General features: G+C 34.0%; 2 protein-coding genes across 3 annotated transcripts; one reads left to right on the plus strand and one right to left on the minus strand.

Annotated features, from left to right (window-relative positions):
• The first annotated feature begins 2693 nt into the window (after nt 1-2693).
• LOC111395960 (tobamovirus multiplication protein 1) lies at nt 2694-10272 on the plus strand. 2 transcript variants are annotated; one of them, XM_023022199.1, is made up of 12 exons: nt 2694-2777; nt 2859-3028; nt 4036-4126; nt 4205-4257; nt 5403-5495; nt 5678-5749; nt 6977-7049; nt 7168-7213; nt 7353-7416; nt 8455-8508; nt 9723-9800; nt 9876-10272. In XM_023022199.1, the coding sequence occupies exons 2-12, from the start codon at nt 2882-2884 to the stop codon at nt 9966-9968; spliced, it is 864 nt and encodes a 287-aa protein (XP_022877967.1). In that variant the 5' UTR covers nt 2694-2777; nt 2859-2881; the 3' UTR covers nt 9969-10272. The 2 variants fall into 2 exon arrangements, with proteins under 2 accessions (XP_022877967.1, XP_022877966.1); XM_023022198.1 differs by having other exon boundaries at nt 2772-3028.
• A 402-nt stretch (nt 10273-10674) lies between these two features.
• On the minus strand, nt 10675-14808 carry LOC111395961 (derlin-2.2). The gene is made up of 7 exons (XM_023022200.1): nt 14673-14808; nt 14469-14592; nt 14021-14120; nt 13360-13574; nt 13182-13265; nt 11866-11919; nt 10675-11305 (listed from the first exon to the last, which is right to left on the minus strand). The coding sequence occupies exons 2-7, from the start codon at nt 14565-14567 to the stop codon at nt 11123-11125; spliced, it is 735 nt and encodes a 244-aa protein (XP_022877968.1). The 5' UTR covers nt 14568-14592; nt 14673-14808; the 3' UTR covers nt 10675-11122.
• Between the last annotated feature and the right edge of the window lie 1997 nt (nt 14809-16805).

Genomic DNA, 16805 nt, shown 5'->3' on the forward strand with positions numbered 1-16805 from the left:
GGCAGGTTTGAAATGGTTGTTAAGGTACATTGTTGGTACATTAAATTTGAGTCTAGTGTATGAAAAGAGATCTGAAAAACTTACTCTAAAGGGGTATGTAGACTCTGATTTTGCTGGTGACAAGGATAGCAGAAAGTCTACCACAGCGTACTTTTTTACACTAGGTGACAATTGTATAATATGGAAGTTATAGCTGCAGCCTTTAGTTACTTTGTCAAATACTGAGGCAGAGTATATTGCCATAACCGAGGCGGTTAAAGAATGTACTTGGTTAAAAGGAATTTTAAAAGAATTGAACTTCATGCATAATACACCTGTTATGTTTACTGATAGTCAAAGTGTTTTATTGTTTTGTAAAAATCCTGTTTACCATGAAAGAACTAAACATATTGAGGTAAAGTATCATTTTATTCGTGAGAAACTGTTTCAAGGTGAAGTTAATCTTGTTAAAATTCACACTGATAGGAATCCCTCTGATATGGGAACAAAAATTCTACCTGCAGGTAAATTTTAATTGTGCTTATCTTTATTAAATATTGACATTGGTTAATTTTTCTTGCAAGTAGTGGGCGATGATGATGAACAGTTCTTCCATGTGCAAATTCGCAACCAAGAGAGAGTGTTATGAGAACTAAGGTGAAGAATGTGAGAATATGATTCTCTTAACTCCATTTATTCAGATTTAAGTGGACCATTGGATGGAGATCGACGCCCGGGATTTAATCTTGGGGGAGATGTTTTTGACTTGATGATATTGATGGTGACACAATAAGGGCCCCCACGTTTTTGGCAGAGGGATGGGTCTTTCCTTTTCTTCCCTTCTTAAGTCGACTCCCTCTCCTTTCTCTATGGTCTCTCGGTTTTAGCTTGAAGGTGGTGGGTTCTTTGCCGATTTTTTCTCTTTCTCTCTTGGAAGGTGATTTGCAAGTCATGGAGGACGGTTCCTGAGCCTGTAAAATCAGCCATAAGGAGGAGAAGAAGCTGCTGAAAGGAGGAAGCAGAAGCTGTCCAGATTCGACCATATGGGTTGTGTTATTTCCGGTTTCGTATTTTCTTGGTTTTGCCTTAGAATTTCTTCTATTGTTTGATGTTTTGGTTGATTGAACTCCTAGGATCCCCAACATAGATGATAATAGAATGTAATGTTAATATGATATATTGATAATTGTCATATGTCAAAATAAAATACATAAATTTAAGTAAATTATATTGAAATAATTCTATATATAACATATTAATTTATATTCTTATAATTTTAAATAAATCAAATCGCAATAAATGATATAAAATTTTAGTTGTTTGTTCATAAGGATATGGGCTTATTCGGCAGTGCTTATAAAAATTGATTTTTGACCGTTAGAAAGAAAAGTGCTTCCTACCTGTAAGAGAAAAAGTAAAAAATGAAGGCTAACTTAGGGAAGCAAGAGTCTAAAAATTGATTTTTTTAGGGTAAAAAATCAATATCAAACATGCACTATATTAGCATCATTAAAAGTGATGACACTATATAGTAATATTCTAATATGGAAATAACAGGTATTAATGATTTTTTTCAAAAGTAAGGATAATTTCCTATAGAGTAATGCTATTTGTAATCCTTCACTATTATAGTCGCACTACGTTGTATATATGCATTAAATCACTAATTTATATGCCACGTAGAGCGATTATAACAATGAGCGACTGCAAGTAACATTACTCTTTTCTACAAAGGCATTGCATTGAAATCCTTGTCGAGTTACGAATGTGACAATTACGTGCCACCTTTTATGATAGAATGTGTCACCACCAATCCCATGTTGTTCTTCCATATTTGTGACAATTAGAAAAATGCTTATTATACATAACTATTTATATAATGATCATGTGTCAAAATGTAAATGTGGAAGTTATTTGATTGATTAGATTTTGATTCAATTAAATTTTGTCGAATCATTTATTAGTAGATTATTATGTAAATTATCATGTATATGAAGCATAATCCAATTAATTAATGTTTTATAATTTTAGAATTGGTTCAGATCTGACCTGACCTAATGGCACCTTATACCTCAGTTCATGCGAACCCCACCTACTCACCCTCTTGAGGGCAAAACTCCATTTTATATTTTAATAATATTATTTAGCCTCTGTTTGGGATCCATTATAATGAGTTTTTGGGTAAGTGTAAGTTGGAATAGTATTTTTTTTTTTTTTTTTTTAAGAAAAAAAATGTGAAGTCCAAACTAAGGCCTTGTTTTGTTCTAATTTAAATTAGATTTTAATTTAAGTCAAAGTCAAACAATTAATTTTAACCATATATTTCATGTGTTACACAACTTTTCAATCGCACATATCAAAATTTTTTATTAAAATTTACTAAAAATTTAATTTTAATTCGTACCAAAAATAAGTGTTATTAGTCTTAAAATATTAATTTAGTTAGTACTAATGCGACATTAAAGAGAAGTAAAACTAAATTAATCATTTATCATTCAGGCCCCGTTTGGTAGGAATTTTTTGTCCAAAAAAATTGATTTTTTGACCATTATTTTACTATTCAAGTCGTAATTTTTGACTTTTTCTCTCACGTGTGGACCCCATTTTTTTTCTAACGGTCAAAAAATTAATTTTTAAAATCCCCACCAAACGGACCCTCAAGAACGGAACGATTTTAAGAATTGATTTTTTTGACAATTGCGTGAAAAATGGGAGAGAATAAGTCCAATATAATAGCTTTCACTGTCAAACGGGCTGCAATTCTACTTTTGATGAAGCTTATCACGCTACCTAATTTGGTTCGTGACATTATTGTTTAGGAACGCGCCTCTTCTTTTGTAGTCGTCATCTTTGATAATATACAGGTTTTGACTTGGCAGAAGGATAGGAGATCTGAGCTGAAATGGAGAGAGTGCAACTGTCTTCGCCGGATATTCACGGAGAACTGACGGCGAACTGGTGGGATGAGATCAATGAGTCGGTGAAATGGCAGGACGGAATATTCTTCACTCTCTGCGGGGCCTACGCTCTCGTTTCGGCTGTTGCCCTGGTAAGAACTCAAATTACTATTTCAAGCACAATCCAATATATAGCGTATGTTGTTTTATGTGTATGCGGATGCAAATTCATTATTTGATACTGTAAGTCTTGTAAATATGTTATTTTCGTGATGAATCTACACAATTTCGGGAGATGAAAAATTAGAGCTTGTTCTTAGCTGTGGTTATAGAGTTGTAAGTTAATTAATTGTTATGGGTAGTGATTTTTTTGGGTGAACTGAGAATATAACCGAACTTATGAATTTGATTGAAATTTTTGTAACTTTAGTATAAAATTATGGGAGAGTGAGTTGAGCTTCGACCTACGATCAGTGAAAGTTGTTATTTTCCATTGGTTCAACAATTTAGAATTTACTGGAGTTTATCTATCATAAACTGAAAACCATATTTTGTTTTCCTTTTATCTTTTGTTGGGAAAGAGAAGGAAAACATGATCAGAGAATAGACAGAAACCCATGCTGATAACGTTGATCAGTTAGCAGCAATCAACATACAGATGGTGCAGGCTGGGTAACTCAGCTGCATGGCAATTTGTTTGAGTTAGAGCTTTAACTAATGCGGGATAAGTTGATATGATGAGGGATAAGCCTAGGATTGACAAGGATATGAAGTCATTCAATATCTTAACGGTTCCATTTAATTAAGAAAAGAACAATGAGTAATGTGTCAGTGTGTGAAACCACCATGCAGCTAATCGTTTCATGTTAATTTGTTAGTAAGACATTCTGTGATATCCGATAAGCATAATAATTGTAGAGGTATCTACATTTTTATTATAAAAATTTTAGGTGGCTTCGTCCTATCCATCATATAAAGAAGTCATATAGATTTAGAAAATTTCAAACTTAGTTCTTAATTCTTTTGTGATTTTGTATTTATTTTGCCTCTGCTTAAAATCTTTCTTGATATTTTATTTCAGTATCTTGGCATTGTTCATTTATGAGGACGATATCATAAAATCAGCCTTTAAGCTGATTATGGAATTTACTGTGTGCAGATTCAACTAATAAGAATTGAACTGAGGGTACCTGAGTATGGCTGGACTACGCAAAAGGTTTTCCACCTCTTGAACTTCATTGTGAATGGAGGTAAAAAACAAAGAATAACTTGGCTATCTTGTGCTTGTATATCTATTCATTAATTAATTGTAAAGCTATGTATGGCAGTGCGTGCTGTGGTGCTTGGATTTCATAAACAAGTTTTTCTTTTGCACCCCAAGGTAAGTTTCACCATGAATACTTGTCTGCTTGATGGTTACCATTCACACTTTGCTCCTTTTATTTATTCCTCCCACCTGTTCTTTTGTTTGAAGCTTCTTAATCTAGTAGGTTGAAAATTTTGTATTTTCCAGCTGAAAATTTATTTGATAGTAATATCTGTATTATCTTCGCCTTTTTACTAAACTGAGCTGCACTTTTAATTTTTCTGTTTATACTTGCTTTAGTCTGTATTTAGTCTTTTTTCTATCCTTGCTAGAGCCTGTTGTTCTGGGTGTACTGGCATTATTAACGAAACATTCATTCATTTGATGATATTATGACATACTACATTTATAAATATTAGTCTGCTTCCTCGTGTTATGGGTTTGATTGATCAAGCTCCCAAGTTGATTGACAGTTAAGATCTTAAATTTTTGCATTGTCCCTACTCCTAGTTGTTCCGTCACATTTAGGTTTATATTTGAAGATTTTTCATGTAAACTATATTATTTTATTTAACACAGGCTTATGATAATTAACAAGCTGCTTTCACTTCCCCTTAAATGAATTATGGATGAATTCATGATATGTTTCTTTCCTGATAACTACTTTTGGTATTGAACCCAAGATTGTAAACAATGTATTTGGTTTGAATGCCTTCCATGGAGAAGTCTCTTCTCATTAAATAATTAGATACAACCTTGATTACAGTCTACAATTAGGATCGAGACAAAGTAAATTGTTAATGAAGGAAATTATAAAGCTAACTATTTCCTAATAAAAAGATTCTTTATACATATATGCCTAATTTCCTATTCTCGCTGGCAAATATGTATTTCCCTATTTGGGGATTGCAGTCCTGCAGAGGTGACTTGTAACACTTAAATTGCATTATCATTTGTGTGAGAATCATTTCATTAATTCAGTTCACAGGCATATAAATGCTAACTGGATTTCATTTTTGTTTATACGAAGCAGCATATGGCTTGCATGGTGCACCCAAAATCTTAATTACTGAATGATTATTGTGGATCTGCAGTATAGATATTTGGTGGTTTGCATGAATTTATAAAGTGGACTGTTTCTACAACAGATAGTTCTGTAATCATATGGCTACTCATGCTTAGTCAATCACTTGAAGAAACTCCACTTCATTTTGTATCAGGCACTAACTTTGATACTCTTGGATCTTCCTGGGCTACTGTTTTTCTCAACATATACGCTTCTTATCCTCTTTTGGGCAGAGATATATCACCAGGTAAGTAGAGAGTCATAAAAATTATCCGCCTACTGAATGAGCGCTGGTGAGTTATGAATCAGTTGACACTTGGTTTTTCTATGTCCTGATAGAATATCTTGACAAAGTGAAGTGTGTACACTTGTGAATGCAATTACATAAAACGAGGATTATCTGACACCCTTCATCTTGATTATTGGCAGGCTAGGAGTTTGCCCACTGATAAACTGAGGATTTTCTATATTTCTATCAACGGTGCAATATACTTCATTCAGGTGCATTGCACTTGTATTGCAACCTCACTAAGTACTATTTGATGAGTTTAAATTATATATTTGCATTTGTATGTCTCTTAGAGATATATTCATTGTCAATATTGTAAAAGTTCTCATAATCTATTCTGCCCTGAATGTTTGATAAAGATGCCTCCACGATATAAATTTTGAGTCTCTGTATCTTATGGCATTTTGCTGTTATACCTAAGATATATTGCATCATTTTTCTTCTTTCTACTATTCCACCTTTGTCCTGTTGACATCTGTTAGTTGGAACTTAATCCTGCACGTCTATTTTACCTCGAGAGTGGGAGAAGTTTCAGGTTAAATTTCTTATGCATATTTTACACTAGGGGCAGAATATGAGTATTATGAGTTATGTTTCTCTTGAAGAGATGCCAATCCTTCTTTCTCTTGCTTGCCCGAAGATGAAGGCTGTCTGGCTAAATGATGTGAAATCCATTGCTCTTCACATACCGGTGACAAAATTTCCTTATCAAATAGCTAAAACTAAGAAATTTTGTCATATGGTTGTTGATGCCAGATGGCTTGTGGTAGATAGTCAAGTCTGCTCAGGACTATAAATTGTTTCAGTTGGAGAAATGATGGGCATGCCCAGGGAGAATTCTGAGAGGAAGGGAGAATTGAGAATTGCAGAGAAAAGGAAAAGAGATGAAGGAAACCTAGAAATCGCACAAAGGCATCTTGTGCATCACATCCAGGAGAGAAGATGCGTCATGCTTTGGGCAAATCTAAAATATAAAGTCACTCCATCATAAAGGACTTTATAAATTCATCTCTGTAGAAGATATACTTAGTGAGCAATTGTTGTGTTGTCCCAATACTCAAGACTTCTATTAACCCGAGATTGGACCAATCAAATCCATCTAAAGCAAGCTACTAGTTAATGACAGCCTGCTACTGCAACGCGTATTCAAAACAACTATCCTAATCATGGAATACGACAACAAATTAACTCGCTTTTAGTAAGACAACAGACCAAGTAAGTTGTATTTCCTAGTAGATAAATGAAGTCATGAGAAGAACTTGAAAATACTTAAACAAAGTCGTGGACAAGTGACGAAAAATTTAACCCAACTTGCTTCTTTATTTTTTTTTATTTTTTATTAGTCTACTATATACTTCATCGGTTGTCTGGTCTATTCTTTACAAATTAAGATTTTTTTTTTCGATAAATGATCCTATAAGAAAAGATATTGAAATCAGGTCTGCATCTGGGCATTCATCTGGATGGATGACAACAGTGCTGTGGAATTTGTTGGAAAGATTTTTATTGCAGGTTGATTTCATCGTTGTAATTTCTATTTTCGAAATACATTTGAGCTTGTTTTCTTAGTTTGCCAGAATCATTTTTTTGCATAATATCTATGGTTTCTCATCTCTTTTGATCTTCGCAGTGGTATCATTTATCGCAGCATTAGGTTTCTTGATGTATGGAGGAAGGTAGGTATTTGAAAACTTCCAAATCACAACTGTTATCATCTAAAGCAAATTAACCTTAGCAATTTGCTTGTTGAGGTTTTGAATTTCAATTTTCTATTACTCTCGTCTGTTGTCAATTTCGTCTCCTTCCTCATTCCAGGTTATTTTTAATGCTGAGACGTTTCCCCATCGAGTCAAAAGGAAGGAGAAAGAAACTTCATGAGGTTATGAATGACATTCGAATGAGAAAAAGTTGCATACTTTATCTACTATGAGCATGTTTGGCAAAGCTTTTACTAGATTATTATGGGTCCTAAGAAATGTGGGGATACTAAATGGGTAAAAGTAGGTAAAAGTCGTGAGTTCTACTGAATGTGTGGATAGAAATAGAGTTTGATCAACTTATAAGCAATTTTAAGCATTTCCAAACATGCACATAGCGTTGCAGCATTTACAGATTGTTACATTTATTCAGTTTACTTTTTGATAAATCCATAAAGTTTTTGATTACAAAAAATATTAGGCAATATCCAAAGTAATCTATAGAGTTTCTCTGAAAACCCCATCCAGATTGCCTTGTACCGCTTTGACTGTGGGCCAAACAATGTTCACCTAATAATAATTATCGCTTATTGTATTTGCATTGATAGTGTTTTGCATGATTATAAGGTTATATTATTGGAGAATCGCTCAATATCAAGGCCTCTTGAAATTTATTCAGATGATTTGACTCACTGAATCTCAGTAAATTGGATTAGCAAGTCTATTCAATGATACAATCATGAATTTCTGAACTCAAAAAGATAATCGGGATTGAAATTATTCTCGTTATGAAAGTACATATCAAATTAAATTGAAAACTTTTGATTTGCCCTTTTAGCGGTGGTTACCAGGTATTAATGGTCAGAATTTGCCCTACATATCAACTCTGATTAGCTTGTCATTTAGAACTTAATGCATGACAATTAAAACACTTACAATAGTGCTCAAATACACAATTTGCATATCCATTTAGGATAGTGCTATTTTTTTTTTATTTTTTTTTTTTTCAAATCTTGTGATGGTGATTGGGAGTTGATATTATCTATCAGCTGATGTTGCTGTTCTCCAGTTGTTTATTAGCTTAGTGAGTATTTTATCTAGAATATATTATATAGCCACATGAATCTTATTTCATGTGCTCCTTAGTTGAGTAACTCATTTAATGTATATCCTTCTCATTCCTCCTATATGTGTGAACTGATTGGTTTTTGTTGTTGCAGGTTGGATTTGTGACGGCTATATGCTTCACTTGTTTTCTTATAAGGTGCTTCGTGGTATGGTTCGAAATGCCTTTCACTTGATTTTTGACATAATAGAAGTGCTTCTTGTGTTGAAAAAGTCACAATTGAACTCAGTGTTTCTGCATGCAAAAAGGAGATCACTACTGTTGTAGACAATTTACAAATATTCTTTCTGAGACCAAAATTTGCACAAATAGAAGCACAAGTGATTTGGTGGTGTTTCTTTATCTTCCAGAGTGAGTGGTCCGACTAGTTAAGAGTGCCCAATGAAAATCTCTCTCTTCCATCTTTTAAATATTCTGGCACCAGTACTACTTGTTTCTGCAATATTTCTTATCTTTATTTCTAGCCTCAGTTTGAAGTTTTGATATCCTGATTCAGGCACAACTAAAATTTACCATGGAATTCCACGATTTTTGCTTATTCTTGATTTATCCTCATATACCATGCATTTTTCTGTTGATATAGCCAAGTGACCTAATTATTTATTGACTGCACATAGAACCAAAAAGTGCGGAAATTTTGATTAGAAACAGTTTCTTTTCGGTGGAGGCAGTGTCCTTTTCTAATTGTACATCTAAGGTTCTATCTGTATCATGGATATTCATAGGACTTGAACAATTTTGGCATGGAAAAGATTGATCCATAGGGAGAAAAAGAGGCATATTTTGATTTAAATAGTTCTTAGAAAAATTATGAACAAAACAAATAGCATACATCCAGAAGCCATATTGAGTGTTTTCTGACTTGTTAAACCTAGCTTTTGACTGCCTCCCTCAGGAATTTTGCACTAGGCAACCTTAGTTCCCTGTTCCGAACTAAATACAACTATGCATGAAATGCAGTTTATTATTTATTTGAATTCATTGGAGTACAATGTATAGATGGCTTTGTGAGGCGAGACTTGGTATTAGTGAGTGTATTTCAGAATTACAAGGGAATTGTGAGTGAGTGGATTTACAGGCTGATATGGTCTTGATTTATTCACCTGTTGCATAAACCCACAAACATTACAACAGTCATTTTTAATTCTTTATTCAAAATTTTTGTGCATTAGTCTTGTTGTGAATAAATTCCCAGTCATTAACAGACGTCAAAAAGCATAAAGAAGTCATTAAGTTGGAACATTGGATTTACCTTTTATATAATTTTGGAGTTATCTTACTGTGCGATACTTCTCTTCCACTGCATTCTTAGATGCACTCTTTATTGATCTTGTGATGCCTATATTTTGCTACATTCTGCAGGTTGGGGTATCTGCTTTCGACCCAGATGCATCTCTTGAAGTATTGGACCATCCAATTCTAAATCTTATCTATTACACGGTAAATTGCTTTTATCAAGTTTGCCAACCTTTTCTTCCCTAATTTTGTGTTCTCATATAGTTGATGCAAAAACAGCTGGTCGAGATTCTTCCTTCAGCACTAGTGCTGTACATCTTGCGCAAGCTGCCTCCCAAAAGAGTATCAGCTCAATACCATCCCATCCGTTAGTCATGGTGCATTTTTATTGGCAGTGGTATTGTTTTGGGTTACCAAGGTTCCAGCTTAGAGAAATTAGTGACCTTGAAGGGGTTGAATAGGAGCCTGGAAAGAAATCCAGATGTTTTATTTCTCTGGAATGCTCGTCCTGTATTTGTATGGAGCTCAAGCTGAGATAGATTTTCAATTGTTCTTGTTATAAATTGTGGGTTGGAAGAAGTTTGCAATTTGACAGCATATTAAGAAATTAGCGCATGATAAAATTGTTCTTGCAATTGTAATGTTGGAGGGTGTTAATTTTACCATCTTCTCAATAGTTCTTTGCATAGTTTTGCTAGATTAGCTCCTTTTTGGTTTCCTCGAAGAACAATGCCCTGCGTACAGGGCACTGTTCTACAGGGGGCTTATAGGCCCTCTCACTGTAGTTCCAGGTCGGTCCCATGCATTAAAAAATAATAATAATAATAAATAAATAAATAAAATTGTGCAGGCCCCCGCCCCGCCGCCCCCCGTCTGTCTGCCCTGACCTCTGTAAATATTCCCTGTACGTGAAGCATCTCCCTTCCTTGAAAGGGTACTGGCAGATTTTATTTAAAATTTACCCCTTTTAACGTGCTTAGGTGGGATATAGCTTTACAGGGTTTTGGGCCCGCACAAATAGTTTACAGCTGCTGAATTATTAAAAAAAAAAAAGAAAAATTTAGTTGTAAGACAAAGGGGTTGAAGCCCTGGACGATATTTGATAATATTTGATTACACATTCTAATGTTTCATGTGATAGGCTACTTATAAGCACGAAAATAGCTGTTCCAAACATGCCCTCTGTTTTTAACAGAATGGCAATGACAGTCGTAAAAACAAGCCTAGAGATTAAGGGTCGGGTCTAAAGGATGTCCAATTCTCCATAAAATCTGTGAACATAAAGTACGAGAAATATACAGATGTATCTATAAGCAAGTCACCCAATCTTCCAAATCACTGTAAGTTTACATCCCACAAGAAGATGAGGAAATGCAAAGCTAAAATTTCCTGTATCCTGCACAAGTTTAGATTACAACAGCAACCGCGGTTGAACACGTACTATTTATGGTCCCTCAAATCAAATCTTTATCTAGGAGAAACAAAAGCCAGCATCGAGAAGGACATGCACCCACCCACAAATCTGATCAATTCTGTTGAACATCGTCCACTGGTGGAGGAGCAAATCTCATTTCTGCAGGCCTAGCAGCCACTACAGGCTCATCTGCAAACAATGACTTAATAAAAGTCGGAGTTCTCAGGGGACGCCTACCTGTCATGCGTGGGTACACGTCTTCGAGGAAATAGTAGGCATGACCAGCAATCATTCCCTGATGGAAGTTATAAATGTTCTTAGTCAGTTATGTGCAAACAAACTAAATTCATAGACAAGAAAAAAAAAAAAAAAAAAAAAAAAAGCACAAAAGAATAACACAAGCAAAAATCATTTACACAATTATTCAAGTTCTTGCCGAATTGCCCATCAATTGTTAATTAGTTAACTAAAAATGCTAATGATGCCTACATTTCAAGGATGTGACTAAACATTAAAAAGATGCATTCTCTAAGCCTTGAATAACCCAAGCACATTTAGTGCTTGTTTGGGAAAGCATTAAAGGTTGGTAAAAAATTGAGGTCAAAGTCACTAATTAATTTTAACCACACATTTTATAAGAGCCATAACTTTTATCAACTGTTTAACCACAAATTTCATCAAACTTTTATCAAAGCTTTATCAAACAACCCCTTAAGTATCAGTGTGCATGCTTTCGATGCTGGAGAAGGGACTCCTTTTCGTACGGGAATAAATATCAGAAACAATAAGGACCTCGTTCAAACTACCAAGACATGCAAGTTCAACTCAAGATAGTAATAAAGTCTGCAAATATACCAGGAGGTCCACCCAAGCACTAGCTCCAACAAGGACAGAGAACCCTAGAAGAACCTGAAGAAAAAAGGATAAAGCCCAGAGTCACTCGTATGTTCAGTAGTACCATAAACAAAACCAACATTGGCAAGTATAGTTAAAAATGGTGTAAATCTTTAGATTTCTCAATTTCGTTTCAGCATTTTGTCGTGTTCAGTTTTTCTTTGGAAGGGTGGTCATTAAGTGCAGATGATCTTGCAGTTCGAATGTCACACTATCTTGAGATATGTAGAACAGCTTAAATCAGTCAGGGGGTTCTGAGGAATCAACGCTTCCAAATAAAAGTGCACTGTGCACTCCCTAAATCTTGAACAATCATAGCCACCGTTTGGCCTCCATTATTTCAAATTTTAATAGGTGGAATAGTATTTTTTTTTTTTTTTTGGCGAATGAATGGTTGAAAAAAGAAGAAAAGATTTTCAGTTTACGTGTAATATTATTTTATGGAAGATAGGGTGGTTAAGAATAGGAGAGAGAAAAATATAAATTAATTTAATGGGGGCCAAATGGGTCAATAGTATTGGAGGAGAATCCATTGATGAAGATATTGATTAATATTAGAAAGTATTATCCTTAATCTTAGCATACCAATCTCTGTCGCCTCCAACTACAGACTCCTATTCAGTTAGTCTGCTGTCTTTTTATTCATATTACAAACTAGATTAGGTTCTTATTTATTGCAAAGCTTCAACTTCTATTGGTTCGTTCAAAGTTGTGTGTTTTTCCTCATTCGACCATGCCAACTTTGATGGGGAGTATTGGAGGAGAATCCATTGATGAAGATATAGATGAATATTGGAAAGTATTATCCTTAATCTTAGCGTACCAATCTCTGTTGCCTCCAACTACAGAGCCCTATTCAGTTTAGTCTTCTTTGTTTTTATTCATAATATAAACTTGATTAGGCTCTTATTTATTTTGTATTTATCATGTAAAATAGTTTAGGCTTATCTTTAATGTTTATCACGTACTGTATTTTGTGTATAAATACATTACCAATGTATTCAATAATAATATTGAGGGATTCCTTTTCATACAGGCTTGTACAATAAGTTAATATTCCGGCATTAAATATGGACAACAAATGATTATAGACACCCTCAAGGTGCTAATATGAGTTAACAAAATTAGAAAAATGAAAGCAACAAACTGGCTGTGATGCAATGAGCTTGAAAATGAGGTTAAAAATATTTACATTTAAAGAAAAGCAACGCTAATGCTATGTGTATATTTTTTACAATCTGCACAACTGGCTATTGAATGTTTAATCAACGACTAACCCATGGAAGATAAGCTGCTGTGAAAGTAAATAGCCCCAAGAAACTCATGTGGATGTAAGGATTCTGCTTGCTCCAAACATAGACCTACAACATGGATAAAATGAGAGTAGAAAGAAAAAAGGTACTAGCTAGTTAAAAATGTGCAGTCAGAAGTCTTCCAAAATACAGGCAAACCAACCATCATAAATGTGAGTGAATTGCTAAGGAATATAACCCTAGCAAATGACTCTGACACGTAAGGAATCATTCCTCCAATAAGAACAATGCCAGTCAAAACAGTGGCACCAAATAATAGCATGTAGAAGAAATCTGCAGTCCTTCCCCGAAAGGAGTTCTCTTCAAGAAGCTTGCAGTATCGAGCAAGAAAGAACATGTGAAACAAAAAGTCCAAGTCTGGAAACACAAAAAGCAGATCAAATTACAATAAAACAAATTATAGACATTATCAAAATTCCCTGAAGAACACTTCTCATAGTTAATTGATATTTTTTTCCTAACAGTTAAAACACATAAAAAGAAATTATGTCAACTATCATAGTCAAAGCCTATTGTGATTAAGAGTACTCAGTAAATAAAATTTCCATTGTATTACTAATAAAAAAAATTCCTCAATAAATGAATTGGCTTGAAGGGGTGGGTGTGTGGGTGCTTAGAAACCTGCTTCAAATATAAACTTTGTTAGTGTCCACTTTAACATTCACAAAGGGTTCTTATGTGCTTCAGATTATATTAAATTAGATAATCTGATCCTTATTTTCATAAAGAGGCTTCTCTTTCCATTTATCATTCGCCAGATACGCAAGAATAATAAATCTCAACTTCTTGAAAAATATAACTACCCATTTTTCGAAAATACAAAAAATTGGTGATGACTCGCCAGACTTGGTAATGCTTCATCACTAGCTTTGGATTCAAGTACAAGTCGTATGGTGTTATTATCTGCAATGACATCACAAAAAAATGAAATTAATAATTCTCGAGAAAAAAGATAAAACCAATAAGCTATTAATTTTTTACAAAATACATGCCCTACAGCTCTAGTAGGCTAGTACTGATCATGTACTTCTGAAATCACTGAACTTTTGATTGATAAAAAAACAAAAATAAAAAAAAATAAAAGGCTACCTATTATTCATGAAATTAACTAATCGTATTAATGATTATTCAAACCAATCATGTACTCCTTAAATCACTAAACTTTTACAAAACTCATCTATATATAAGCGTGCACCGGTGTTCCTGCACAAAAATAACCAAAAACAAGAAACAGCGAATTAAATGAATTACATCGAGGGAGCAACCGATTGTGGTGACAATGGCAGCTGTAAGGTACGATCTGGTGATGATCGGCATCTGCTTGTACCATTCTTCCACTGCTTGAGCCATTCTGCCCCTTCAAATTTCCCAAACCCTAACAGAAAATTGCGTCAAATGAAGAAAAAATCCCGCGAAATCGAAAAAATAAAAGTATAGAAATGGATAGATCAGAACACGAGGTTTTGTTGTTTGATTATATCCCCACACTCTTTAATACGAAGTGATGAGGACTGGCCAACGATATTAACAATGAATCTTGGTAATGTCACCGTGTTCGTGTGCGAAATTGTGGATTTTTCACTGTTAAGAGCGTGTAAATCAAAACCATAAATTCTCTATGCCCTGTTTGTTTAGTAGAGATTAAGCCCCTGTTTGTTTTCCATTATTTGTCTATTAAAATGTAAAATATGACTGTTATCCCTCACATCAAGCCACCATATTTGACTTTCTATTTTTTGTGTGGGCCCGTAATAACTATATTTTTCATTCTCATTTTTACATCAATGTGTATCAAACAAGACCTTAATGAGATTCTTAGTATATTTTGGTAAAAGTTAATTAAATATATGATTAAAATATATGGTTGGAATTTAGCTCCGTTTAGCGTCCATTCTCTTTCTCTTTATTTTTATTATTCTTATTTTCAATCATACAATCTTTCATAAAATAATATTACACACAAATCGAAAACTTTTCATTCTTTTTTAGCCACACATTTAAAAAAAAAATCTATTCAGTTAGTAAAATTTGGAAAGAATAGGGGCCAAAGAAGAGCGGTATAAAACAATAATCACAACAATTAGTACAACACCCGAAAAATGTGTTAGTGCAAGATTAACTTGGTTATCCGAATGGACTTGAAAAACATGGCACTAAATTGAAGCATTCAAGGATGAGGAAATTACACGCATAGCTACCTTTAAACTTTTCATTTCAAAATGAAAAGGTAAAAAGTGTAAAAATAGAAATAAGTCTATCTTTTTGGGACAAATGGAGCAATTCTTTAATGAAAGAGAAATTAAGAGGGGATAACTTGTGATCGGGTTAATTGATTGTGTTACTGGTTTGGAGGAATATATGGATTTGGTTATCGTCTTGAGCAAGTTGTTTGAAATCCACAATATGGTATGTTGGATTCAACGGAATTTTGTTTAGTTTACTGAGTTTTTTTATTTTTATTATTATTTTTTTTTTTATGACCATGGGTGTCCGGATCAACTCATTCATACCTCGACTAATTCTACAGGGCCCTAAAATTTACAGTTGGGTACTCACCTCAATGGCCTTGAGAAGACTCGAACTGATGACCATTGGAGAGCAAACCAAGGCCTGACCACTGAGCTACCTCTCAGGATTGTTTAGTTTACTGAAATTTGAAGTTTGATACGTCCAGTTTATCTAGAATTTGCTTTGGTATACGTCCAATTTATCTAGAATTTGAATATGATAGTAGGTCTAGTTCATTTGATTTCAGGTATTTGAAAATTTTCCTCCTATGAGTCAGGTTCTTTCGTTGTTCCATCAACAATATACAAGGGATTTGCAATTTACATACTCTTGTTGGTACTTGCATTATTGTCAAAAAGTGATTAGATAAATAAATAAATAAAAAACTAGAGTTTTTTTTTTTTATAAACTGTCAAATGACAGTTTGCCATGTGATAAAGTATACAACGAGCATGATTCATAAATAAAAATCTCGACGAACCACATCCTGATATTGGTAGAAACAGAAAGAATAAACTTACTAATCAGAAAAAGAGGATCATAGAGGCACAATCAGATTTGTGGAATAGCACCAAAAATGTAAATCCAAAGGAAATTAAAAATAAGATGATCTAATACCATGTTAATAAACTTCAAAATTCAAAATTCCAATCATAATATGAAGCAATCACCCTACAAAACTTGTTGCTTGATTATAAGATCATAGTGACAAAAGTTGCAAAACCACCAACAATAATCACATAACCACAAACTGATTATATCATACTTCATAGGAATTGGATCTTTGCTAACGGCAGTAGGTAGATTTCAATTCCATCAAACAATGGAGGCGTCACATAAGATTTGAATGCTTCCAACAGTAAAACTCCTATTACTGAATCAATATCAATCAAATTGGTCATTGCTAATAAATCAAAGAGGAAATTACACACACAAATCTGTTTTTTAACTTCCTATTTCAGTAATTAGGCGCACTCCACTCCCAACCTTCACACTCACACACTCATCTCATTTTCTCTACCTACATACGGGGGCGGATTAGGTGGTGGCGAGCTAAGGCAGCCACCCTAGCTGGATTCG

The sequence above is a fragment of the Olea europaea genome, chromosome 6, assembly GCF_002742605.1.
Source record: "Olea europaea var. sylvestris chromosome 6, O_europaea_v1, whole genome shotgun sequence".
Taxonomy (NCBI): Eukaryota; Viridiplantae; Streptophyta; class Magnoliopsida; order Lamiales; family Oleaceae; genus Olea; species Olea europaea.

Coding starts and splice junctions, on each gene's coding strand:
- LOC111395960 (XM_023022199.1), top strand. CDS start 2,882: ATGGAGAGAGTGCAACTGTCTTCGCCGGATATTCACGGAGAACTGACG. Junction 3,029..4,035: donor TCGTTTCGGCTGTTGCCCTG/GTAAGAACTCAA, acceptor TACTGTGTGCAG/ATTCAACTAATAAGAATTGA. Junction 7,417..8,454: donor GGAGAAAGAAACTTCATGAG/GTTATGAATGAC, acceptor TTGTTGTTGCAG/GTTGGATTTGTGACGGCTAT.
- LOC111395961 (XM_023022200.1), bottom strand. CDS start 14,567: ATGGCTCAAGCAGTGGAAGAATGGTACAAGCAGATGCCGATCATCACC. Junction 13,266..13,359: donor ATTCACTCACATTTATGATG/GTTGGTTTGCCT, acceptor TCCATGTTGTAG/GTCTATGTTTGGAGCAAGCA. Junction 11,920..13,181: donor CAGCAGCTTATCTTCCATGG/GTTAGTCGTTGA, acceptor TTTTTTCTTCAG/GTTCTTCTAGGGTTCTCTGT.